The sequence below is a fragment of the Eubalaena glacialis genome, chromosome 13 (assembly GCF_028564815.1).
Source record: "Eubalaena glacialis isolate mEubGla1 chromosome 13, mEubGla1.1.hap2.+ XY, whole genome shotgun sequence".
Taxonomy (NCBI): domain Eukaryota; kingdom Metazoa; phylum Chordata; class Mammalia; order Artiodactyla; family Balaenidae; genus Eubalaena; species Eubalaena glacialis.
This window is the reverse complement of record NC_083728.1, coordinates 6176867-6204404: the sequence shown is the minus strand read 5'-3', so window position 1 is coordinate 6204404 and position 27538 is coordinate 6176867. Positions and strand designations below refer to the sequence as shown.

At 52.7% G+C, this 27538-nt stretch overlaps 1 protein-coding gene across 1 annotated transcript in view; it reads right to left on the bottom strand.

Annotated features, from left to right (window-relative positions):
* The window catches only part of BMP7 (bone morphogenetic protein 7), a 90480-nt gene that overhangs the window by 6505 nt on the left and 56437 nt on the right, over positions 1–27538 (bottom strand). Inside the window, exons 3-5 of the mRNA XM_061210154.1 lie at positions 23009–23157; positions 5283–5480; positions 460–536 (exon numbers count right to left, since the gene is read on the bottom strand). Of these exons, the coding sequence (XP_061066137.1) occupies positions 460–536; positions 5283–5480; positions 23009–23157 (424 nt within the window). The remainder of the gene's footprint in view (positions 1–459; positions 537–5282; positions 5481–23008; positions 23158–27538) is intronic.

The window sequence follows — 27538 nt, the reverse complement described above, 5'->3', positions numbered from 1 at the left end:
CAGCTGATTGGTTCAGAAACAAGCACCTGACCCGAGCTGGGCCAATCAGCACCTTCTCTGGGAATTGGAATCACAGACGGGGGAAGGAGGAGCAGACAGGGCAAAGGGTGGAAGCCCGTCCCCCAGGCCGCTGGATTCCAGCACACGGGCTCGGCCATGTCTGAGAGAAGCAGCCAGTGCAGGATGGAAATGGGGTTCACATGGAGAATGAGGTTCAGAGTCCACATTGTTTGGGTTTCTGGTTCTAGCTTGAGTCTCAACCATGTTTCTGCTCTTGGGTTTCATGGGGCATCCCTGGAGCCTCTAGTTAGGACGCGATACCGGAGTCTCAAGAGATGACAAACACGGCTCACTGCACATGTGGGACCCAGCCCCACCACCGGGGGAGCACGGGGGAGCCCACACTAGAGGCCTCACACATCCGGGGCCGATCCAGCCACCCCCCCCCGCCCACCTTACCTGCCAGCCCAGGTCCCGGAAGCTGACGTACAGCTCGTGCTTCTTACAGGCCTGCCTCTGGTCGCTGCTGCTGTTTTCTGAGGAGCAGCACCGGGGAGAGGAAAAGGAAACACACACAGATTAGAGTTTCCTCAATCTAAGACAGTGGTGTGATCCCAAGCAAACTCTGAAAGCTGGAGGGTGACCTTCCTGACACAGAAGCCGTTCAAGCACCTGTAGCCTCAAAACTCATTTCCATCCCCAGCAAAGGGCCTCTGTAAGGGAGGTACCAATGCCCCCGTCTCCCTTACGCAGTCTTGGCTCACAGCTCTCTCAGGACCCTTCTGTGGACACTGTTTTCTCTTGTTTGGATGCTGACATCTGCATGGATTCCATCTCCATCCACCTCCCACACGCTGGCTGCAAGAGTCGGCTCAGAGGGGCTGCTTCCACTCAACCTCGCTTTGTGAGGCCCGCCCGCCTCACCATGCTCAGCCCCGTGGAGCGGGCAGGAGGAGACACGGACAGGGCCTGGGACAAAGCCCCACCATCGAGAAGAAATGAGAGGGCAAATAGTCAAGTCCCACTGACCTTCCAGAAAAACACAATACTGAGGTTTCTCTGAGGAACGAAAATGATGCACTGGGGTTTTCCAGAAGTATGTAAAGTTTGTAGGAACTTTGGGTTAGGAATTGAGCCCTTGTAAACATGTAGAAATCTGTTTCTCTCTCTCTCTGTGTGTCTATGTCTCTCTCTGTCTCTGTCTCTCTCTGACACAAACACACAGCTGCCACTGCACAACCTTCCCTGAACCCAGAAGCTAGAGGGATTCATTTTTTTTCTTAACCACGACCTGTCTCTCCTCCACCTAAAACTTCCCAGGGGCTTCCTATCAGCTTTTTTGAATATCCCCAATTGTACACATATCTTTATATCTAGAGTTCAGAAAAGCAGTTTTTTAAAATGTACAAACCAACGAGGAAAGGACACAATTGATTATGACAGAATTGCGTGCGTCTTTCTAGAAGGGATCCTGGCTGCTAGGAGACACTCAGAACCAGTGAGAGGATCTCAGTGAGGGGGGCATAGACTGGGGGGGAGGGAGCACCCACCTTCGGGTATCTCGGGCCCTCATGACCTTGGTGCCTGGTATGTCATTCATTCATTCATTCATACAAATTGTTAATGTCTACAGGTTTGCAGATGCTGTTTTGGGCAGTGGAGCTACAAGTGTGAACAAAACAAAGTCCTGCCACTGAGGGGCTTATCTTCCAGCGAGAGAGGCAGATAGTAACCAAATGAGGAAACACCAACTACATTCCATCTAGATGAGCACCGTGGAGGAACTAAGGGAGGAGAGGAGGACAGGAAGGGCGGCTGAGGGGTCCGTGCCACGGGCGCTAACCAAGGCCTCCCGAGGAAGTGATGCTCGTGTGAGAACCAAAGGAAGTGAGAGGGCGGGCCAGGGAGGAATCCAAGGGAGGAGATTCCAGGATGAGGACGGAGCAGGATGGAGAGGAGCGTTAGGAGGTCGGCAAGAACCAGGACAGGAGTGGCGGTTGGCAGAGGGACGGGCAGCAGGCACTAGAGCCTTCCAGGAATGAGGAGGCAGCCCTGGGGTCAGCGGCCGGCAGCGCGGAGGGGGGAGGTCTGCTTCGCTGGATTGAGCTCCACGGCTCGGGGATGGGGAGGTTAGGGAGGATGGAGCAGGAATGGGGAGTCCTAGGCCCCCCTTCCCCACTTTGGGACCTAGCCTGAGGGACTTGAGAGAGAGAAAACCAGCTGCAGGGGTAGTAGGGCTGCTGGAGGGCCAGGTGGTCATTGATATACAAAGGTCAAGGTCAAGGGAACCATCAGAGGCGAGCCCAGGAACCTCCTGGACCATTCACTGTGCCATATGGAAGGCACAGACGCTGAGCAGAAATCCAGGAAGGCCTCCATTGCTGTGGCTGTGCCTGTGGCCCCAGGCGGCAGTCCCACAAGCCTTCTTCCCCTCCTTCCCTGTAGGGAGGCAGAAGGTAGGGGGGAGAGGGGGGAGCAGCCTCAGCCCAGTGATGTTGTGTGAAGCAACCTGAACAAGACAAAGGTCTGAGCACGTTAGCCTAGGCCAGGGATGTGGCAAAGAAGGCGTGCGTGGAGAGCCAACACTGCTGGCTGTTTGTTGCCCTGAGTAAAGAAGGATCCGAAGCTTTGTGTGGGCTCAGTGAGAAGAATGTGCCAGGATTGATTAGCAATGTCTGCCATGAGCAGAGGAAGGGCGAGTAGGGACCTTAGTGCCACTTCTCCCAACCCTGTCTGAAAACAAAGCAATGATATGTGGCTTAATGTTGAAGCCCAAGGCCCAACAGACCAAGGCCAAGAGCAGCTCATGAAGCTAGGTGTGGGCATATCAGTATGGGGTGGGCCCTGGCCCTGCCATCAGGGACCTCAGACACCTGGGTCCTTCAGGCCTCCTTGGAACGTGGCTGCTCCAGGAAGAAGTGGTTGGAACTCCTATTTCACTCTGACCTCTTATTAGCAGAAAGACGAGGAAAGAGAAGAAAAGAGATGCTCAAGAAGTAGAACCCCAGTTCCCCTGTCCCTCCTGCCGTGCCCACCCATCCCAGGCCGCAGCAGGCAGGCAAGCAGGAGTGGAGAGGCTGCTGCTCATACACCTCCGCAAGCCCGGCCTGAGCAGCTGACAAGTTACAACCGGTGCTGGGACTCAGCGCCCACCCCCGTGGGTCATCTGGTGAAAACGGCTAATGACTAGGGAGTGGAGTCCAGTCGTGGGTGAGAAGCAAGTGGAAGGGAGGCGAGGGACCCACTTTCTCGCCCCAAACCACACGGTCTGAAGAGCAGTTGAAGGCCTTTGCGGGGTGGGGCTGGCCTGCAGGACGTGTCTCTCCAGCACACAAGGGCTGCCATGGGAGAGAGGATTCTACTCGTGTGGCCCTGCAGCAGGATTCCCAGCTCATCACAGGAGGCAAAGCACTTCAACCGGGCATGTGTGCACAAACACACACTCAGAGATTCTGGTTTACTAAGCCTGCAGTGGGGCCCAGGCTTCGGTGTTCTTTTAAAATTAAACTTCCAGGCAGGGTTTAGGTGAACTTCAAACAGGCCCAGGAAGTAGAAATCCAGAGCAAGGAAGTAGGTCCCAGGCAAGGTAGAACAGCTGCCACGTGAGACAGTGAGAGCTCTGTCCTGTGGGGTTATGTAACTGGAGACTTGATGGGGGTCTGGTGAGGATGCAGTGGGGGAAGCTGAGTGTCCAATTTTAGGATTTTGAGACCCGTCCCTCCCCTTTCATTACCTCGGTTAGACCGTTACACCTGACAGACCTCCGAGCCATGGGAGTCTCTGCAGGGATGACATTTGCTAGCCCTTCCTGCCTGATTGATATAGAAAAGCCTCTCACAAATCTTCCTATTCCAACCCTCCCTGAGTGCCCCGCCCTGCTCCCCACCATTCTCAGAGCAGCCAGAATGAGCTTCTTATCAACCCCACCCTGCATCATAGCTGGAAACTCTGCAAAGGCTTCCAAATTTGCTTTGGATGAAATTCAAACTCAAGATGTGGCTCCCGAGAGGACACTTGACTATGCTCACTCCCCAGCCCAGCCACACGGCCTGACCCCCTCCACCCTCCCTCCCAGAGCTGCCACGAAAACTCCCTCCACCTGCAGGTCCCACTGCCTGCAGCGCTGGCCTCCAGCCCACCCGGCCTGGCCCCTGGGACACCAGCTCGCCTTGGAGCTCTCAACTGGAAAGTCTTCTCTGAACCACCCCCTAAAGAGTCCCTCGTCACCACATTCCAACTCCCAGGCCTGGTGTCAGTGTGGCTGTGACTGACGGCAGCCTCCTGCCCATCCTGAATCATCTCTGCACCACGGCTGGGCTTTCACTGTTGAATCCCAGCCCCCAAGAGCCCAGTGCAGAGGAGGCTCCTAATACAAATGAAGAGATTCAGTTGGGTTTTAATTTGGGGGATCACAGATTCCCTTTGAGCAGCCTAAAAAAGAATGGATGCACCTGCCAGAAAAGAATCTAAAGACTCTTTTAGATTCAAAATCTCTGCACACAAACTCTGGAGCCACACGTACCCACTAGAATCCACCCAGCAGGATGCCCTGCTCTTAAAAATATCACCAACCACAGTAACTATAATTTTCTTTTCCCTCGGAAAGGAAAATGAACAGAAATTTCCAAATTGTCCAGGTAAGGCAGAAGAAGCTATTGACAATATAAGTGAATTTGAGGGCGGCGGCTCCTTTCCCACCTCACCATCACCCTTCTAAACACCCCCATGTCCCCCTTCCACGCTTCCTCCGACCAGCCCCAGGCCTCTCCCAGCTCACAATGAACCCAGAGCCGGGACGGCTCCACAAGAAAATCGTACCAGCCATATTCAACAAGTGTTAAAATTTGACATGAGTTTCAAATGTTTTTCACTTGAAGAAATAAAATTAAAGATACAGCAAACTCTCCCCTTTTCCTCCTCCCCACTCCCCGGGCAGCAGCCTCCCTCCCTCCGGAGGCTGGCGTGAAGTCTTCCCTCCATTTATTTGTAGCTATTGTTTTGTCCGCTTAGAAATTTACATGATTGGCATCTTGTTATACTCATGTTTTGCTACTTGCATTTCGAAATGAATTTATGACACAATTTATACCCTGAAGATGGTGAGCTCTGGGGTGGAAGGGATTCTGTGGGTTGTGCTTCCTGCTGCATTGGTTCCAGAACCATCTGTCAAGCACACAAGTGGATTTTGAGTCCCACCCCAACTGGGGTCCCACAGGGGGCCCCCTGTGGGCTCCTCGGGGGGGCAGGTGTCCATGTGTTAACCCTCCCGCCCCCAGGCGTACCTGCGACGTTGGCCACCCGCAGGGCTTCCTGGTTCTTGGGTGTCTTGGAGCGGTTCTGGCTGCGCTGCTTGCCCCCCGTGGAACGGGTGCTGCGGAGGTGGACCTCGGTGGCCTTGAAGAAGGCCACCATGAAGGGCTGCTTGTTCTGGGGCCCCTGCCGCCCGATCAGGCCTGCCAACTTGGGGTTGATGCTCTGCCCTAGACGGGAAGGAGTCAAAGGCACAGAGGAGCAGTTACAGGAGAGGCGGTTAGTGGGAAGGGCTGCACAGACGCCGTTTCATCCGAGGCTCACGATCCATCCGCGCGCCCACCACCCGTCTGTCGCAAGTGTGGCCTCAGCTCTGACCCTACGCCAGGTTGCTTTAGGAGCTTGGAACACGGTGGGAACCACAGAGAGAAAACTCCCTGGCCCCTGGGTGCGCCCACTGGTGGGGAAGGCGGCCAGGAAACACGCAGGGCAGGGAGCCCGTGGTGATACGTGTGTGGAGACAAATGGAGCAGGCGAGGGGTAGGACGCTGAGGTTTGCAGAAGGACTCCAGCTGGTGCAAGTTCCACTCACATCTCATTGGCCAAATCAGGTCATGTGATCCACCTAAATTCAAAGGGTGGGGTCAGTCCCGCTTGGTGCCCAGGGGGTGGGAACAGTCACAAGCAGCCCCAGTGACTCCCACCTTCTGCGCGGAGGGACCTCTTGAGCAGAGAGGTGGGTAACAGCGAGGGAGGGAGCCACATGGATGTCAGGGAAGGGGGGCACTGCAAAGGCAAAGGCCCGGAGGTGGCCGGGGGCAGTGAGGAAACTGGCCTCCTCTTGGAGCAGAGACTAAGGGCGAGAGGGCCGGGGGAGTTCAGGGGAAAAGTGGTGGGCACAGCAGGGGGCAGAAGCAACGCAGGGTCCTGGGGGCATCAGCACGCCCTTTACCTTCATTCCGTTTACTCCCGCAAGTTCATGGCCACCCAGAACCTCAGGATGCGACCTTATTTGAAAATAGCATCTTTGTAGATGTGATTAGTTAAGATCATACTGGATTAGGGTGGGTCCTAATCCAATGACTGGTGTCCTTAGAAGAAGGTCACATGAAGGCACGGAGATGCATACACACACACACACACACACACACACACACAGGGCAGCCGCGTGAAGACAGAGCCCAAGGAACACCGACGGGCACCAGAAGCTGGAAGAGGCCAGGAAGGACTCTTCCCTGGAGCCTTTGGAAGGAGTGTGGCCCAGGACACCTTGGTTTTGGACTTGCAGCCTCCTGACTGTGACAGAATAAAGCTCTGCTGCTTTAAGTCCCAGGACACACACCCTGTCTGCATGAAGTGGAAACCACGGGGTGTTCGGCTGAGGAGTGGGCAGCTGGATTGTTTGTAAAAGACCAACCCAGGCCACTGCGGGAGACTGAACTGCAGGGGGCGAGGCTGGAAGTGGGCGTCCAGGCAGAGGCGACGGAATAGCGCAGGAAGACGTGACAGGGACAGGACGGGGGGCAGTGAGGGCAGAGGCGGCCGCAAACCCTCAGATCCTCGATGGTTCATTTTTAAGTCCATCTTTAGAATTTATTTTATTTTCAATGTCTTGTTTTGAAATAATTACAGATTCACAGGAAATTGTGATAAAAATGTACAGGGAGGCCCCATGTACCCTTCAGGAGGTGGGGAAACCAAGGCGGGGGTAGTAGGGGTGGGGAGAAGACCTGGGAAGGGGAGGGCAGAGGACAAAACGGTGTGACTGAGCGGCTCCTGTCTGAAATCCCCACCGGACGCACGAGGAAAACGGGCAGGGGACAGCAGAACATCCCAGCCCGGGCCTGGCTCCTGATCCAGGGGGAGAGACAGCCTTGGAGCCAAGACGCACTCTGGCCCAGGGCCCGCCTTCCTGGGTTCACGTCCCACCTCTGCCACTCAACACACAGATGCTTCTCCCAGCAGAGCTCTGCACACCGGAAGTGCTCACTAACCACCAGCTAAGGGCAGCGGTCCAGGCCAGAGTGGAGACTGGACGCGTGCACCCTGGGGAGAGTGTGTAGCTAGACAAGCAATGTGAGGACTGAGCCCAGATGCCCTGTCTCCATCTGAGAGATCCGGGGAATGCAGCAGAGGCTGTGCACGAGTGCCCGGCGGGGAAGGATCTGGAAGAAGCTTGAACCGGAGGAAGGGGGATGCCAAGAGGATATGGGGCTCTGGATTCTGGGGGAGAAGGCGGATGAAGCAGTCATAGTGTCCTGTGCTCTGCGGGCGGGTCGAGTGTGACGGGGGCCTAGAACAGGCTACCAGCTCCGGCAACCATGAGACCATTGGCCAGTATATACTTAACATCACATCTGGTGGTGATAAGTATTCCAAAGGAAGGTAAAGCAAGAGGACAAAGAAAGCCCATCTCACTCATGACAAAACAGCTCAGAGAGGCTGAATAACTTGCCCAAGGACACCCAGCTTGGAAGCAAGGGAGCTGAATCTGAACCCAGGCTTCTGAAGGCCCTGGGCCCATCCACATCTGGAATCAGCTTCACCTGGAGCCCTCCAGACGGGCCAGATGTCCCGAAACCCAGCCTCCCAAGGACCAGATCAGCAGCAGGGGGTTCACTCTGGTTGTTTAACAACAAATGTTTAAAAGAGCGAGCTCCTCCACCCACCACTACTTCACCTTAGTCCCTTTTAACGCCGGCTTTCCTGCATTCTTTAGCGGGGTTTCCTCGAGTTCACCCATCTATAATTTGAATGATTCTATAAAAGAAACCATTAAAGCCGAGCCCTTCGGAATTGTGTCCCCCCTGGAAGGCTTTTAGGGCAAAATAAAAATGCCTCCCTGAAAACCTGACGCTGTTCCAGATCCAGTGAATCCAACAAGCACTGCTGGCAGTCGCCGTGCATCCGAGGGAGGGTGTCTGGCTCGCTCTGGCCACTGTCAGGACAGCCACGTCCAGGGACTCACAGCCTCAGCTGAGACATGGGCAGACAGAGAGGAAAGAAGAGGGTCTCCAGGGGGTTGAAACCGACATCTGCCGCTGACCAGCCTGTGTGGGCTGAGAGAGGGGAAGTCACGTGCTGGGGCCTCCATTTCCTCATCTGTGAAATAGGGATGATGCCATTTGTCTCACCCATGCCCTCTTCTTCTTCCTACCCAACCCAATTGTTATTTAGGCAGCTGTGCCTTAGAGTGACTCCAGCCTGGCCATAGAGGGCAGGACCTGCGGTCTTATACGCGGCAACCAACCCTCCAGCTACAGCGACTGGTTCAGGAATGGGCACATGACCCAATTTAGTCAATGAGTGGAGCACAGGTATCCTGGAAGTTTCCAAGTCCAGAGCAGCCCTCTCTTTCCCTGGACAGGATTGAGAGAGAAGGGATGGAGAGAGTCCCAGAAACAGCTACCATCTGGCAACCACGAGTAGACCACATTTCCAAATGGGGCTGACCTGGTGGAAGGAAGAGCAGAGAGACAAACAGACACGTGATCTCTGGTGGTATCACCGAGCCACTGGATCACACCATTCCTGAAGCTGAATTCTTGCCCCAGCCAGCCAAATGAATAAACCCCTTTGATTGTTCAGTCCGAGTTGCCATTTTAGGGTTGTCCTTGCCCCTTTTTTAGAGGCTGGAGAACTAGGGAACAGGGTAGCAAGCCATCTTGGGCCTGGTAGAGAGCAGGCACTCACAGGGCAGGTAGGGATCATTCCCCTTCTATCACCAAGTATGAGAAAAGATGAAAGCTTTCAAGGTAAAACTGACTGTCACCACAACAGACATTCACCTTCAACAAAAAACAGGGATATGGAAAACTACAGTGAAATATCACTTCGCTCCCACTAAAATGGCTAAAATAAAGGCAGACAAAAGACAAGTATTGGTGAGGATGTGGAGAGAGTGGAACCCTCTTACACTGCTGATGGGGTTATAAAAATGCCTCAGATATTTTGGAAAACAGTTTGGCAATTCCTCAAAGAATTAAACGGAGAGCTCTCATTCGACCCAGCAATTCCATCCCTAAGTACATACCCAAGAGAACTAAAAACATAGGTTCACAAGTGTTCACAGCAGCATTATTCTTAATAGCCAGAACGTGGAAACAACCCAAGTGTCCATTAGCTAATGAGTGGATAAACAAAACATGGTGTATCCATACAATGGAATATTATTCTCCATAAAAAGAAATGAAGTACGGATCCATGTTACACCATGTATGAACTTTGAAAACATTATGCTACGTGAAAGAAACCAGTCAAAAACATCCCATGTTGTATGATTTCCAGAATATGTAAATCCATAGAAACAGAAAGTAGATTAGTGGTTGCCAGGGCCCAGGAGAAGGAAGGAAATGGGGTGAGTGCTAATGGATAGGAAGTGTCTTCTGGGGATGACGGGAATATTCTGGAATTGGACAGTGGGATGGCTGCACAACAAGGCGAATGTACTAAAGAGCACTAGACGGTACCCTTTAAGATGGTGAATTCCATGTATGTGAATTATATCTTAACTTTTGAAGTACATAAATTACAAAAAAGACAGGAGTAGGAATGACCCATCAACCAAACCCCGGGGGATAGTTTTTGTTAATAAACAGTATAAGGATGTCCGTCATAGTGCCCGGCACTCGTGGGCTCCTGATGACCGTTTACTAAATGAACAAACATCTCCTGTGTCAACAGTGGACCGGGAGCTCACAGCCCAGCCAACCCTCTACACGGCCCCATGGGGCAGACATCGTGATGTCGCTTTTCAAAGAGGAACAAGGCTCCCGCGATAAAGGCCTTGCAGCGGGTCAGTGGTGGAGCCAGTATTCGAACCCTGTTCTGCTGGAAGCCGAAGTCTGAGTTCTCAGCTTCACACCAGTGTGTCCTGGGCTGCCCCATGTGCTAAAAAGGGTTCAAGGTTCCCCAACACAGGGTGGGAGCTGCATGTGAGCTCGGAGGCTCCCCTGGCCCAGGACCACATCTCAAAGAGCCACCTGGAGGTGGAGAGGAGACAGCTTTCTCCCAGGCTGGTCTTCACCTCCCTGGTATTCCTTGAAACGTCAACTGTGCGACCACGGTCATTTGGAAGAACGTGGAATGAAGGACCCTGAACTGAGTGCATCCCCCTGGCTTCCTCTTGGGGTGGGAGGGTTATAAAAACTCTACCTGGTGTCTGCAACCAGAGCAAAGTGCAGAGAAGAAAGTGGGTTCTCCTGCTCGCAGCCCATGTGGGGTTCTAGAAGATGGACTGATCTCCCAGCCGTCCCCGGGCACCAGGACTGGCTACAGAATCTGCGGGTCCCAGTGCAAAGTGGAAATGCAGGACTTCCTGACCTAATGTTATTAAACATCGCAAGACGGAGACAGCAGAGCATCAAACCAAGCATGGGGTCCTAGTACAGGGTCCTGTGCGGGTCACACACCCGTGAAGCCATTCCCGTCATGCACGTATAGACACACGGAAACACGTGTGTGCAATTCCTCATAACTGGGACGTGTGTCCCTGCTGATTCACATAAACCTGGGGTGGGGGCAATGTACTGTGGACATCTTTCCTCGTCAATGAAACACATGCTGATCTCGTCTCTTGCGGCTGCAGAGAGGCCTCGCATCTGGAAATCCCTTTGCCTCATCCTCTTCCGTCCCAGGCTTGAACAAACAACTTGTTTATTCATTTAGCAGCTCAGTCAACAACGATTCATGAAGCCCCCTCTGTGTGCCAGGCACCGTGCCAGGTGCAGGTACAGCAGCGAACAGGGTGACAGCCCCCAGGAGCTGACCAGAGAGGGAGATGCGCTCAGGGACAAGGGGGGACCGGTCAGGGGCCGGGTCATGCGGGGCCTCGGATCACGTTCTAGGTCTGGCAGGGGGACGTGGCCAGAGTTCTGTGATGAGAGGCCCACTGGGGCTGGTGTGTGGTGAACAGATAGGGTGGGGAGAGAGGAAGCCGCGTGGAGGTCCAGAAACCAGCCCCCTCCCACCACGCCCTCCTCTGGACCCCCGTAACGCTCAGGGCGGCCTCTCGGGGCTCTGCACACACGTTGTCTTCCTCCAAAAGCTCAGTAACTCAGGGCAGGGATGGTCCCCTTCACCCACCGTCCCTGCACAGGTGAGAGCTCTAAGATGGGGCCCAAAGCACATTCACCAAGCAGGCGATCGCAAACACAGCCGGCCTCTCCACCTGGCACGGGGCGTTTGGGCTGATGATCCTCTGGGGTGCTGTCGTGGGCACTGCAGGAGGTGCAGCAGCATCCCTGGCTGCTTCCAAAAATGCAACCCCAAAATGTTTCCTGACCTTGCCAAGTGTCCCTGGGAGGCAAAACATCCCAGGTCAAGAGCCAGGTGTTACATATACCCTTCCTAAAGTAAGCCAGGCAGCACAGACATGCAAAGATAAGTTACTGCGGTCAAGTTTTTCGCTGCGAAACCCACAGACAATGTGGTGCTTTATTAAGACAGGATAATTAAATGAGGGGGCACGGGCATGAAGTACCAACCAGCCACCTAAACAATTCACTCATCTATTTACAAATATTCCTGGCTTACATGCCCCGAGCCCAGCAAAGCTCTGCGCCCTGGGGGTTACCACGGGGACAAGACAGGTCCAGGCTCTCGTGGGACCGACAGAAGGAAGGGCTGCCAAGTGAGGGGCAGAACATGATACAGTGTGATTCCACATGGGAGAAAAGAAATTTGAAGCATATACCAACATATGTGGATATGTATATACATAAAGTTTATTTCTGTTTTAATACTCCCACAAAGGGCAGAGAAAGGTTACACTGGGGGAGAGGACGTGTGGGTTAGCTGAGAGAGGAATTCCTTTTCATTTTATGCTGTTACAATATAAAGGCTTCACTTAGCACTTGCAAGTATTTGTTTTGATTATTTGTATTTAAACCTCCAGAGCAAGCCACACTGAATAGGGAGCCAGGCCAAACGTATTAGGCAGAGGGACTGAGGTAGGTGAATTCATTAATCTAGGCAGGAAGAAAAGATACACGTAATATTTTAACATAGGTCTGCATCTTCGGGAAAGTTGAAAAAGATTTATATTCTAGACAAGGATTAATAGGTTAAAAAAAACCCTGAAGATTTGCCCAAGGATGGGGTTATCCGATTTTGCAAATAAAAATACAAGATGCCCAGTTAAGTCTGAATTTCAGATAAATGAATAACATTTGCAATACGTGGGACAAACTTATATCAAGCAATTATTTGTTGTTTATCTGAAATTCAAATTTAAGCGTGCATCTGTATTTTATCTGCCAAGAGGTGCTCCTCAAGTCAGGATAGAAAGCCTTTCCTGGCCTATGATGGTAACTGACCCTGCTATACTGTAGCAACCATGATGGGGTCTCCGGCCCACCCAACAAGCAGGTAACAACTCTGCCGATTTCTTCATCCTTAGGATTCATGGCTTGCCTCTAGCAGAGTGAGTGTTTTGTTTCTGTTCCTGTTCTTTGGCTTTTCTTAAATTTTAGTTTTCAGATTAACATCTAGTAAAATTGACTTTTATTTGGTATCCAGATCTGTCAGTTTTAATGCGTGTATAGGTTCACGTTAGCACCACTTCTCTCAGAATACAGAGCAGCTCTTGCATCCCAAAGAACTCCCTCGTGCTGCTTTACCTCAGTGCATCCAACCAGGGGTGAGCCTGCCCCCCCCAGGGGACATTGGCAACGTCTGGAGACATTTTTGGTTTTCGCAGCTTGGGGCAGGGGTGCTACTGGCATCAAGTGGGTGGAGGCCAGAGATGCTGCTGAACATCCTACAGCGCACAGGACGCACCCCGTCCCAACGCACACACAGAGCACGCCAACGGTGCCGAGGAGGAGAAACCCTGCTTTCGCAGTCACCCCCTCCCCGACTCCCAGACTCTCAATGACTGACCTGTTCTAATCCCTACAGCTTTGCATTTCCTAGACATTTCATATACATGGACGCACAGTCTTTTTCGTCGGCTTATTTCTACCCGCGTGTCTTTGAGAGCCACTCGCGGTGCTGCATGTTTCACGGTCCACAGTGTGCGTGCACGAAGTTTGGTGACCCAGTCACCTGCTGAAGGACACCCGGGCTGCTTCCAGTGTGCATAAGCATGAACATCATGACAGACGCTCCCGTACAGGTTTCTGTGTGGACCTACTCTTTCATTGCTGTGACGTGAAGCGGAGGTGAAATCCTTGGTGTGGCCTATTCCCCACGGTCTTCGCACACTCGAGGTGTCCGTCGGTGCTGGAATCAACCCGCCTGCCATCTGGAGAGGCCGGGAGGGGGGGCTGCCGAGCGCCTCTGCTCCCCCTGCAGAGCTGAGCCGAGAAGGTCCGATCCCAGGAGCGTGCCCGCCACCGCGCGCAGCCCCCTCCTGCCTGGCCCTCCTCCGCCGAAGGAGGCTGCAGAGGAGACCCTTCCCAGCCTCGTGTGCCGCTCCTTCTAGGATGGGTGCTGCAGGCTCCTCCTAGAGAGGCAGAGAACAGCCTTCCTTCAGCCCCTGCTCCCCTCCTCCAGGCTTGGGCACGTGGAGACAGCCATCTGCCAGCGGTGCTAAGGTGAGTCTCAGGACACGCAGCCGACACACGCAAGACGGGGGCCGGGGGAGAAGCCCTGCGTGCTGTTCATACTCTAACCAGGGGTTGGTAACAACAGACCGCGGGCCAAATCCAGCCCACCGCCTGCTTTTTTTTTTTTTTTAAAGGAATTCCTTTATTTTTATTATCATTTTTTATTTATTTTATTTTATTTTTGGCTGTGTTGGGTCTTCGTTTCTGTGCGAGGGCTTTCTCTAGGTGCGGCGAGCGGGGGCCACTCTTCATCGCGGTGCGCGGGCCTCTCACTATCGCGGCCTCTCTTGTTGCGGAGCACAGGCTCCAGACGCGCAGGCTCAGTAGTTGTGGCTCACGGGCCTAGTTGCTCCGCGGCATGTGGGATCTTCCCAGACCAGGGCTCAAACCCGTGTCCCCTGCACTGGTAGGCAGATTCTCAACCACTGCGCCACCAGGGAAGCCCCCACCATCTGCTTTTGCAAATAAAGTTTTATTGGACATTTCTCGTTCTCTCCAGATAAAGAGAAATATGCGGAATCAAAAAAAAAAAAAAGAAGAAGTAGATACAAATGAACTTATTTACAAAACAGAAACAGACTCACAGACTTAGAGAAGGAACTTACAGTTACGGGGTGGGGCGGGGGAGGGATAGTTAGGGAGGTTGGGATTGACATGTACACACGGCTATATTTAAAACAGATAACCAACAAGGACCTACTGCGTAACACGGGGAACTCTGCTCAATATTATGTAACAACCTAAACGGGAAAAGAATTTGAAAAAGAATAGACACGTGTATGTGTATAACTGAATCACTCTGTTGTACACCTGAAACCAACACAACATTGTTAATCAACTCTACTCCAATATAAAATAAAAAGTTAAAAAAGAAGCTTTACTGCAACAGAGCTTTGAACACCAGTGCACATACTTACTGTCCGCTTTAACGCACGTATGTACTGCCGCTGTCACGGTCGAGTTGAGGAACCTGGACAGAGAGTGTCTGACCCGCGAAGTTAAAACATTTACTATCTGGCACTTTAGAGAAAGAGTTTGCTGACCTCTGCTCTAACCAACCCCAGATCCACTTAATTCTAGACTTGTAAAGAAAACCATAAAATGTCCCAATGAGATAAGATGCCTTTACTGTCTATTATTTGCCAGTGAAAGTATTCCTTGCAGAGAGGGTTCTGCCCATTGTTGGTTCACAGCAAAGATTACTGAGTGTGTGCTCTGTACCAGGCACTGTGCAGAGCCCATCCCCTGCACTGCTCTCGGGCAGGACTACTGACCCCACATTTACAGACGGGGAAAGCTGGCTCGAGGCTATGAACTTGACCACCAAACCTTTGCTGAGGGAAGGTGGATGGAAATGCAGAAAGGAGAGATTGCCCAGGCACGGATGTGGGCAGCCTACGGGGGCCTCCAGGGGAAGGAAGAATCCACCGAGGCTCTGAGGGGAGGTCCCTCCCAGAGGCGAACCAGGTGGGCAGGGGTGTGGATGCAGGACTCTGGGAAGTTGAGTTGAGGACAGGGACGAGCCAGTGCATCAGGCCACCACTGGCAGGCCTGGGTGGCCTGGGCAGAAAGAGTATGCCCAGTCCAGAAGAGCCCCGGAGCAGGCAGGGAGCACAAATGGGGCCTCTTAGGGAAGGAGGGGATGTAACTCGCCCACAGAGAGGGTGGCATCTTGGTTTTCTTGTGGTTTCTCTGTTTTCCAGGGCTAGAGCCATCGGGTACCCCTCGGAGGCCCACAGCATAAGAATGTTCCTCCTTAATTGTGCAAAACGTATTAATTCCAGCCACTTCTCCTGATGGACCAAGGCCTGAGTGACAAGTGAGAACGCAGTTAATACTTGTGACATCCGCCTGGCCCAGTTACCCAAGGCCACCCCAGCCGCCACTGCCCACTGGCCCTGGAAGGTCCCATCCCAGCCTCTGGGTCACCAAGGCCTCTTCTTCGCTCTCTTGCTTCGGCTTCTGGACAAACAGGATGTGAAGCAATCGCAAGGGCGAAGGCACCTGGAAGCCAGCTGCGCCGTGGGCGGGATCGCTCACCAACCTCGGCTTTATGGGGCTTAGTCTCCGCAGCCTCCATGGGCGAAGGCTCACTCCCGGGTCCCGTCTTCAGCTGCCGCGGCCGGCATCACACTTGCACAGCATACGCCCTCAATCCTTTAAATGCCTCACAATCCCATTTGATCCCATCTGGGATGATCAAGAACAGGGATACGTGCTCTCGCGGGCCCCGGAGAGAAGCCCGAGGCCCTCTTTGCATGCAGACGTCCAGGATGTGCCTGTGTCTGCCCTCCTGGAGGGAGAAGAAGGGGCCCTCCTGGTCTTGGAGCTCCGGGGATGTCGAGTAGCAGCTGGAGGCCCCCGGCGAGGGAGCGTGAGGGGGGAAATCAGGCCCCCAGGTCGTCTTCTTGGATCAGAGAGCCAGGGCCGATGGACACCACGGGCCTCCTGAGCCGTCAAGTGATCTCTTCTGTGGACAAGGGAGAGGAGGAAGACCCTGTCAACGAGGACAAGATGTTGGAGGCCTCGCCTTGGGAACAAAGGACTAGGTGCTTCTGTATCTGCAAAGACGATGGAGTCTCCAGCCCAAAGCAGTCTTCACCTCCCCGCCGCTTTGGGATGGACAGCGGCACCAGGAACACGGTGTGCAGGAAGCCCTCTGGAGCCGTCCTCGGAACCTCAGAACTAGTCTTCAGGGCCTCATCCCTGACCTTCAGCATATGGTTCCTTCACCGCCTGCCTCTTCCTATGAGAATGTGAGCAAAAGCCTTGTCCTATCCAAGCCGTAGCCCCGGTGCCTGCCACAGTCCCGGGTCCATCATAGCTCCACACAAATGTTTGTTGAGTGAATAAATGTGCTTTCAACATGGGCAAAAGGCTCTTGACTGTAGGAAGCTGGTTCTGACCACCAGGTGCTGGGGCTGGGAGGGTTCAGCACTGCTCTACAGGCTGGGATCCGTCAGGCACCGTGGCCAGACCCACAGCACTTTTAGGGGCCTGGGAAAACGTTATAACATCTCTTAAAATCCGAAGAAAAAACATGAACTTTTTAGGGTTGGAGAAAATGTTTTCATTTTTCATCCAGCCAGGATTATATTCATTGTTATACCAAGGTGGTCATAAACCAAGTTGTAACATTTCTGAATGCAGGGAGGACCCCCTGGCCACTTCTGTGACGCTGGCTCCTCCACTTAGTCCTGTGGGAAGCCCACTGTCTTCCGGGTCCTTTTTCAAACTCTCTTCCCAGGAAAGGGGATGTGGAGAGAAGAGCCAGGCAGAAACCAGGATGCTATAGGGTCCCAGGCTCTCTGTCTGGGTGGCCCAGCCGTGCACCCAGCAGGGGCCTGTTAATTACACACTGCCCCTCAAGGTGTGGCCACTGGTGACCACATTCCTCGAAAGGCTTTCCAGCAACGAGCAAGTCTGGAGTCAGAATCTGCAGCAAAGCCCAGGTCTACCCTGGGAGCAGAGTAACTTTAGTCAAGTTGCTTGGCCTTCTCGGCCTCTGTCTCCTCACCTGTAAGATGCTGGCCATAACAAACGTGCTACCTGGGCAGGGTCATTGTGAGAATTAAACACATCGATAACAGCAATAATAATATCTAACACTCACGAGTGTGGACAGGGTGCCGGCCCAGGGCTCAGCATTTTTACATGAATTCACTCTTTTCTTCCTCCCAGCCATAATTATGCCCGACGAACAGATGAAGGGACAAGGCATCAGGAGGTTGGACCAGCCGTCCCAGATCACACGAGGCCGCCCCGCGGAGCATCAGGCTATCGGGCACTGGAGTCGGTGCGGGAGCCGCCAGAATGTCCCCACTCTGGTCCTGTACGGGAACTAAGCACGGGGCCTGGTGGGCAGCGAGGGCGCAGCTCTCACCGGCACCGCCTAGACAGCCCCCTTGCCAGCGGGCGAGCCCTCCACACTGGTGTCAGGTCCCCTCTGCTCAGGGGCCCTCTTCTCCCCTCTCCCACTGCCCTGGGGGCGCAGCCTGTGTGGCTTGGGAGGTGGAGGGGCTGCCTCTCCTCTTGTCCTCTGTACAAGGAAAGACAGCAGACGCCAGCCCTCCTTCCCGCAGCGTCCTGTCCTCAGAGATGAGACGAGGCTCCCTACTGGGCTCCTGATGAGCCCCAGGTGCCCGGGGAGTTTATGGGCTTCTCCCCACACAGGCTCGCTGGCTGGCGGAGGCCTCGGCTGTGCCGCTCCGCTCTACTCCGAGGGGTGACTAACTAACAGGAGGGCCGCAGCTGGAGGAAGAGGGAACAGACGCACGCTTCCTGGGTGGTCTCAGGCAGCATTTGGAGACCCGGTGAGCCGGGGCTCACCTCACGTCGCACCAAACATCAGGAAAGAGGGTCTGTGACGTCTGTGCCTCACTAAGCAAGCTGGCCCGAATTACTATCATCAACATGCCCATTGTATGGGTGAGGAAACTGAGGCCCCGGAGGTGACCTGGCTGCATATTCCGGCAGGTGCCCAGTGGCTGCAAGATGCTGTACCCCGACTCAGTGCCCCATCTCCTCCCCTCCCAGACGGGGCACTGGGAGCTGGGCACGGGTGCCACGCCCTGAAACCCCGTCTTCTCCAGGTGCTGTCGGAGTTTATGTTAATGCTAGTAGGTGGTCCCAGGGCAGGGGCCAGGCCGTCCCTACAGGCAACGCAGGGCTGGCACACAGTATGTGCGCATCAGCCTGCCCATCAAATGCACCCCAGAATCCACGGACTCCCCAGCAGGCCCTGCTGGTCTTTCACCTGTGTAGGCATCCAACATGAAAAGGTTCTGACCCAGGTTTAGACCTGAATGGACTTGGCCAGCCCGGGCACCATCTTATAAACAGGGTACCCCAAAACACGGGGCAGAGTGTTATCACTGGGCCAGACCCCAAGTTACAAGGAGCCTGTGAGAAAAGGCAGATTCCTGGGCCCATCCTTGGGGAATCGCCATCAGTGGGTCTGGGGTGGAGCCCGGGAATCTGTATGCTCAATGTGCCACCCAGGGGGATTGTGACGGACAACACGTGGGAGAAACACCATGGAGGGAAACGATGTCCCAGACAGGAGCCTGTGGTCTCAGAAATGCTGGGCTCACTTGCTTCTTATCTCATCCCCCAAAAGATGCAAAACCTCATACGCCCAGTTGGCCATTGAATATTTTCCTCCTCCCTGACGGTCTGGGTGGGCGGTCCTTCCCTGACCCAGGCAACCAGACTAAACTTGCTGCGTCGGCGTGCACAGCACCTGGACAAGCCGGGTCCCAGGGCGGCAGCATCCATGCCTGGCCCCCAGGGCCCCATTTAGGAGGGGAGGAGATGGGGCATCAAGTCAGGGGCATGGCGTCTAATCCTTACCCTGGCTCTAGGCAGCATCTTGCGGCCACTAGGCTACGCTCCCCCTGGATAGAGAGGGGTCCCCAGGCCTCAGCAACTCTCAGGGGCCCCAGTTTCGTCACCTGTCCCTCGGGGATGTTAATGATAGCATCTACCCCGCTGGTAATGGTGAGGATCACAGGAGACAATGGCAGAAAGCACTTACTTTGTGCTTAGCAGCTACCACATGTTCAGCAATTAAGCTCTTCACTTGCATGAGCTCATCTAATCCTTTGCAACCACCCTGGGAGGTGGAAACTATTATTAACCCCATTTTCCAGATGAGGGACATTAAGTGACTCACCCTGGGTCATGTGGCTAGAAACAGCAGAGCTGGGACTTGAACCTGGGGAGTCTGGCCAGCTCCTGAGCCCAAGCCCATGTCACCATCAGGCTGTGCCACGTCAATAAATGCTGAGCCTCAGCCACAGGTTGGGGGGAGCAGACGCTGGAGGCAAAAGGGGGACAAAGTCCCTGACTGTGGGGGAGAAAGGGGATGGCAGGCCTGGGTTGAGTGTCACTTAAGAGAAAAACCAAACCTGTGCCACCCTGAGCCAGAAGGGCAGGCAGGATAAAGCAGCACATGACCCATTGGATCAAGTTGGCAGGTCAAGCCAATACCCACAAGTTCAGGGAAATGGTCACTCTGAAGAGGTCAATCAAGTCTCCCTTAGCCTCATTTGTGCCTCATCGCCACTATGTTCCACAGGGGCTTTTAAGGACAAACAAGAGTTGAATGATTCTATCGCCAAATAAGTTTGGAATTCTTCCATGCTGTATACCCTATCAGGAGATTCACAATGGACATCAGCAAAATAAAGGCTCTGATAAGTCCTACAGTGAAACCTGTTTAGTTTATCCAACCTAGCATTTCTTGCACTTAACTGATCATGACTCTTCATGGAACACAGTTTGAGAAATTCTGGTATAGAGCAGGGGTTGCAAACTCCTTCTGTAAATAGTATTTCTGAAAATAATATTTTCAGCTTTGTGGGCCATAGTGTCTCTGTTACAACTACTCAACTCTGCTGCTGCAGCACAAAAGCAGGCCCAGGTGATACACACAAACCAGTAAGTGTGACTGTGTACTAATAAAACTTTATTTATGGACACCAAAATGTGAATTTCCTATAATTCTATGTGTCACAAAATATTCTTCTTTTTAAAATTTTTCTTAGCCATTTAAAATTTTGAAAACTATTCTTAGCGCACAGGCACCCAAAAACAGGCTGGAGGCTGAATTTGGTCCACTGTGCATAGTTTGCCAACCCAGTATAGAGCAATGGGAAACTCCAGCATCTTCTAGGACCCCACTATAAAGTGTCAGGGGCATGAAAAGGGGAAGGTTTGGAGGGGTGGGGAGCCTGGGGGAGACCATCAGTAGAAAGAAGACCAGACTGGAAAGAAGACAAGTGTGGTCCTAAACTCTGTGGCCCCCTCCCACATAGCATGTGACCTTAGGTGGATAATTCTGGGGAAAACATTATAAAATTTATCTATATTTTCCAAATCCACTTGGCCAAACCCAGCATTAACCACAGTAAAAAGAAGAACTAAAAGCTGGAACAATATTTGCAGCTCAAATCGCAAAGGGCAAAACGTCCCTAAAATATAAAGCAGAAAAAGACCGACACCCTATGCGAGCAATGGGCAGAGGAGACAGAGGTTCGCAGGGAGGAAACTGCAAACGGCGTATTCGAGAAAGGGCTCAGCCTCGCACAGAGGAGAGAAAAGCAAAGCAAAACTACAAGATCCCACGCATCATCTATCGGATCAGCAAAGACAGGTACATTTGAGAGGTTGTCCCGACAAAGAAGGGGACACGGGTGCCCTCGTGCATTGCCGGCGGCGGGTGCAAATGGAAAGACCTCTCCGGAGGGTAAACTGGCAATACCGATCAAAACTACAAACAAGGACTTCCCTGGGGGTCCAGTGGGTAAGACTCCGCGCTCGCAATGCAGGGGGCCCGGGTTCGATCCCTGCTCGGGGAACTAGATCCCACATGCGTGCCACAACGAAGAGCCTGCATGCCGCAACTAAAAGATCCTGTGTGCTGCCTAAACAAATAAATAAAATATTACAAAAAACAAAAAACAAAAAAACTACAGACTTGCCACTTTCAGGAATTGTTCCTAGACCTACACCTACTCAAGTGTCCAAGGACACGTGCGCTGAGGTTCTCCACTGCAGCCCTGTTTATGGGAGCGGAAGATGGGAAAACCCTAGACGTCCCTCCCGGGTGGACTGGATGTGTTACTCTTGGTGGCAGTAAAACAACAAAAACAACGACAACAACAACTCCTTTCATTTAGGGCACGTGTATTACGAGCTGGGTCCTGTTCTCAGCCCTCACTACTCAAAGCACTGTCCAGGGACCAGCAGCCTCTGCATCACTTGGGGGCTGTTTGGACCACAGCCTCCCATCCGTCCCAGACCTGCTGAAACAGAATCTGCATTTTCACAAGAGTCCCAGGGAATTCCTTTGTACCTTCGGACATTATTTTTAAAACTCTTCCTGTATTAACTCACTCATTCTCAGAACAACCCGATAACCCAGGCTCTCTTATTACCCAAGGGTTGGAGATGAGAAGCCAAGGCTCTGGGACGTCAGCGAAGTTGTCCAAAGTCACACAGTGAGTGAGCGGCAGAGCTGCATCCACTCCACACGTACACAGAAACACAACAGCCTCTAAAGACTAAGGAAGCTCTTTAACAGCGGAGAAAAGACCAACCTCCGAGATAACGTTGTCCGGTGAAAAAAGCAAAGCGAAGAACACTGTATATACTATGATAGTATTTGTGGGAGGGAAAAAAAAAAGGAAAGCAGAATCTATATGTAATTGCTTAGATACCCAGAAGGCATCTCTGAACAGAAAGACATCCAATAACGTGGAGATAGCTGCCGCTGGGAGGTGGAACTCAGCAGCTGGAGGAAGGAGGTCAGAGGGAAACTACTCACTGTTGCACAGGGCTGTAACTTTTGAATTTTGAGCCAGGCACATGTATTACCTATTCTAAAATAATTCTTTTGTAAACTGGTATAAGGAAGAAGTTACCCACCCTAAAGGCATCCCCACTTAATAAGAAATACGCTTTGGGGAAGGAGAGATCGGCACAGCCGGGCCCACCCTAGTCCCACACGTGCTTTCCTGTCTGCCCTTCTCAGAAAAGATGGGCGTGGGGTGCGGGGGAGGTGCTGGGGGAGGGCGGGCGGACAGCGCATTCTCCCAAGTATCTGGGACCCAGCACCACATTCAGTCTCTTGGAAGAGGGTTAATGCCTCGTATCAGTGCGGTGGTCCTTAACCGGGGCAACTGTGCCCCGCATGGGACACTTGGCAATGTCTGGAGACATTTTTTGGGTGTCACAAGTGGAAGAGGCTATCTATCTATCTAGTGGGTAGAGGCCGGGGATACTGTTAAACATCCAACAATGCCCAGGACACCCCAGAATGTCCTGTGTCCTGAGTTTGAGGAGCCTGCATCAGCACGTTCTATGTTCGGGCATCACCGGAGGCTCAGCTAAAGTGCAGGTTCTGATGCAGCAGGCCTGGGACGGGCCAGAGAGTCTGCATTTCGAACAGGGGGAGGCCACCCATGCTGCTGTGAGCAACGAGGCCTCACCCAACCCAGCTCTGGCCAACTGTGTAATCATCTTATGCAAAAGGGGTAGGGACTGCTTTCGTTTTGGATCAAAAAGCTGGACAGTAAGTACTGATGGGTGAGGGGACAGGGGAAGCCTGGTCCTGATGGAGACAAGCACGTGGACCGCCGAGATCCTCCTCGAGTCCACGGCTGCGGGTCACACTGGCACGAGCTGGGGTGGTGGCGGGGACTTACCGTCCAGAGTCTCCACCGAGAGCTGCAGGCCCAGGTTGTGCCGTGGGTTGACCACCCAGTGGTTGCTGGTGGCCGTGATGTCGAACACCAGCCAGCCCTCCTCCGAGGCCCAGAGGGTGCGGCTGTCGAGCAGGAACAGGTCCGACTCCCTGCAAGAGAGGAGAGAGACGCAGGCTCTGGGTCAGCAGGTCATGGCTCGGTCCCCCCGTCAGCCAGCCAGCCACTGACGGACAGGAGGACCTTGTGAGGCGGGGGAGCTGGCAGGAGGTCTGTCAGTCCCCCCAAAGTGGGTTCATCAGACCAAGAGCCAGCCATGGAGATCCCCAGGTAGCAGCCGTGGTGGGGAGACAGAGTACAGAAGAGGTGTAAAGAGATACGTGAAGGAGACAGGGAGCTGCTACGAGACAGATGCGCCCTTCAGATTCATTAGGGGGGATGCCAGTGAGACAGAGCACAGGAAGGCAGCAATTACACAGCCTCCATGAGGCCGGAAGTCTCAGGGAACAGAAGTCCCCCTTCGTTGGCTTATTCACCACTTGCCAGGCACTGTCCCCAGTGTGGTACGCACATTCTCATTCAGTTCTCACAACCCTAAGCTGTGGGAGTACTATCATCTCCCATGAATCCATGGTAAAACCATGACATGCCCAAGGTCATGTAGCCAGGAAGTTGCTAGCCTGGGGGTTTGAGCCCAGGCAGCTGAGCACCAGTGCAGACACTCCTCATTTCCACACTGTGCAACTTCCTCATGAGCCCACCAAGTGTCAGGAGGTGGACCCCCATGCAGACTGACATCATTACTAGAGGGAGCCCTTTAATTCTCTCTTCCTCAGATTTGTAGTAGCCAAATGGGTAAAACCACAATTGACCTTGTAGTGGATGGAGGATGAATGGATGGAAGATGGATGGATGGATGGATGGATGGAAGATGGATGGATGGATGGATGGATGGGAGATGGATGGATGGATGGATGGATGGAAGATGGATGGATGGATGGATGGAAGATGGATGGATGGATGGATGGATGGAAGATGGATGGATGGATGGAAGATGGATGGATGGATAGATGGAAGATGGATGGATGTATGGATGAATGGATAAACAGATGGATGGATGGATAGATTTTTACATTCCTAGGTAGTAGAATTCTAGTATGTAAGATATCTTAATGTCTCTTTTGCGCTTTTAATTATAAGGATTCAAAGTTTAAATATTTTGAGTCCTTCGATAGTCAATTAGGATATTTGAGCTCCTACATTGTACCAGGCTGTGGATACAATGATGAACAGCACCCAACCGGCTCCTGCCCCAGGGTACTGACAGTCTCTATCATACCTGGAGGGATCTAATTTTCCTGGGAATTAAGGTGAATTTTCTCTGCTCTCACCTTATCAGATGTACCAGCTACTGATTGAGCACTTAGCACCTGCCAAGCCCTGGGTTGAACTGCCTGCCCAGATCATGTCACTGAGTTCCTACAGTAACTCTCTGAGGTGGGTAATATTAACTGTACCGCTGTGCAGGTCTCAGAACTGAGGCTCAGAAAGGCAAAGCTGTTTGCGCAGGGTTACACTGTTAGCACACAGCTGAGGCAGGCCTGGAACCGAACCGGGCCCCCTGTGAGGCTTGCAACCATACAAGAAGAGAAGGTCTTCTGGACGCTGCCTTTGCTCAAGTGTCGTCATTTCAGAGCCTTTGGCGAATTAAACCCATTGTATATAACTCACTAAGCCATCGGCCGAAGCGAGCAGCAGATACCCCCTCCTTGAGATGAGGCACAATCTCCCTATTGACCCCATCCCCCGCTCTCCCTCCTGAAACTAGTGCTGACCACCCTCTTCATCTTTCCTGTGTGGTCTGGAGACCTCCAAGTTTGTGAGATCTCTGTTGCATCATAACATATTAGACATTTACCAAGCATATTAAAATGTATAAGACTCAGAGAAGGCATGCATGCAGAAAACAAATTGGTAATGTTACCCAGTGCCTCCAATTTACTTTCACTCGGAACCCAGCGGAAATGTACTGGGAGATTAACAGGTCACTCAGAGAAGTCTACACAGGGTGGAGAGCCAGGCTCAGAAGCAGACAGGAGCCAAGACAGGTGTGAGGGTGCAGGGCTGTCTCATCAAGGCACAGTTTTTGGGAGTGAGGGAATGAATTTGAGCTGTATTTCCCTCTTTGACTCTCTCCATCCAAAAGTCTGAGGGCAGAGGATCTAGTTGGCCTCGTCAAGTCCCTGCCCCACCCTTGGCCACGGGAGGGCTGGGCACCCCACTCCACGGTGATGGACAACATCACCAGGACCACAAGATGGAAACAGGGGTTATCCCCACCTCACGCCCCCCAAAATCCCACTTTTTAAGTGATACTCAATAATCGCCGGAACCCAATTCAGAAAATGCTGAATTACATTATGTCACGCACGTGAACGAGATACGACTTCTGATCTTACGGCCAGCAGAATGGAGCCACACTACAAGACAGTGCATTGTCTCTTGACCAGCCAAACCGCAGCCCCTGGTGACTGTAGGACACTTGCTGCCTCTGTAATACAGAGAGAGCAGGGGGGCAAGGATGTCTTTTTAGAGCCACAGAATATTTTGAGGACACTTTGACTTTCATGGCCAAACTGAATTAAAATAACGAGACAATCTTTCATGATCTGTTTACTTCTACTTCTTCCCAGTGCCTTTTCAGAGGTAGTTTCAGAACTGACTTGGGGGGATGTCCACACAGATTTTAAACTTCCAAACAAGAATTTCCACTGTCTTCATCTCCAATCTGCCTTGATGGCTTTCCTGGCTATGGAGATTACCAAGACTGTCAACGAACCAGTTCGCTGCTCTCGATAATTAACAGATGAGAGAAGAAACAGCACTCAGAATCAAAACAATTCCCTCACTCGCTCAGGCTTCCAGGGCCCTGGTAGGAAGCCTCTATACCACAGCACAGAAGTCACAGACCTGGGTGGCGACTTCACTGGAAAATTATTTGCCGGAAAATGTGACCAGATATCTGGATAGGCCCTGATGGACAGTAAAACAATGAATAGCAACTTAGGGAATGGAATTGGGCCTTTGAACAGTGAACGCCTTGCCAAACGGTACTAAACGTTCTCTTATTACAGCCGGGACACTGAGGGCCAGATGTTACAGGCGAGCGTTGACTCATTGTGAATCAACATGCGTGCGTGTGCGGACTCCCTCTCCTGAGCCCTAGTTCGCAGTTCGTTCCGGGCTTGCTGGGAAGAGCCGAACCTTCGTGGAAGGCATCGGGACAGGAAAGCCCTGTCGAGGCGGGGGGAGTGAGATGCTAACACAGACTCCGCTTTGAGACAGAAAGCCCAGCCCCAGGATGGCCGCGTGAACGGGACAAGGGAGCAATTACCCAGCAGCCGCGTCCAGACTGACAGCCGGGGAAGTGGGAATGTCTTGCTGCCACCTCCAGCATCTTATTCGAACACAATGGTTCTTACAACTGGGAGGAACCAACAAGCCCTTTGTGATGTTTTTATTTACCATGAACATACTGGCCTCCCTGACAGCCCAGGTGACAGCAGAGGCAGAACGGCTCAGGGTGGGAGCCCGGGGGAACCTAAATGCACTCCTTCCCCTTTCCCACTGCTAAGAATCTAGGTGCTTTCCATGCACCAGCTCCCTGATCTCCAACAGTCAGGTTACTGTTCCCATTTTATAGATGAGGGAAGTGAGGTTCAGCGAGGGGAAGCCAACTGCCCACATGGATAAAACTTCTAAGTGACAGGGGCTTCCCTGGTGGCGCAGTGGTTAAGAACTCGCCTGCCAATGCAGGGGACACGGGTTCGAGCCCTGGTCTGGGAAGATCCCACATGCCACGGAGCAACTAAGCCCGTGTGCCACAACTACTGAGCCTGCGCTCTAGAGCCCGCGAGCCACAACTACTGAGCCTGCGCGCCTAGAGCCCGTGCTCCACAACAAGAGAAGCCACAGCAATGAGAAGCCCGTGCACCACAACAAAGACCCAATGCAGCCAAAAAAAAAAAAAAAAAAAACCAAAACCTTCTAAGTGACAGAACCAGGATACAGCGCCAGAAGTGTGACCTGAGGACTTGGTACTTAAGCCCCATCACCTCCTTAACTCACCCTCTGGCCAAGGGACAAGAGACCCAGGAGGTTGTTCAGTGCTGCACGATGCGTGTTATTGTCACAACATTGTGTGGAGCAGAGAAAATACTAGAGGGGGGATGACGTCCAGATGGCAGGGAACAGAGAAGGCAAGTAGGGCAAGCTAGCTCACTCCAGAGCCTCACTTTCTTCCTCTGTAAAATGGAGAGGATGCCTTCTTCTTCAGCAGGTGGGGAAGCCGAGTGAAGACTAGCCTAGTGACAAACTCCCAGGGCTCCTGGAGCATCGCTATAGTTACTACAAGTCATGTAAGTGCTGGTGTACACTCCCTGTTGGACGGTAGGAAATCCTGGGATGGGAACTTTATCTATCTTGGTCCCAGTCATTACATGACTGCCCAAGATCCATGGAACAACAGACCAC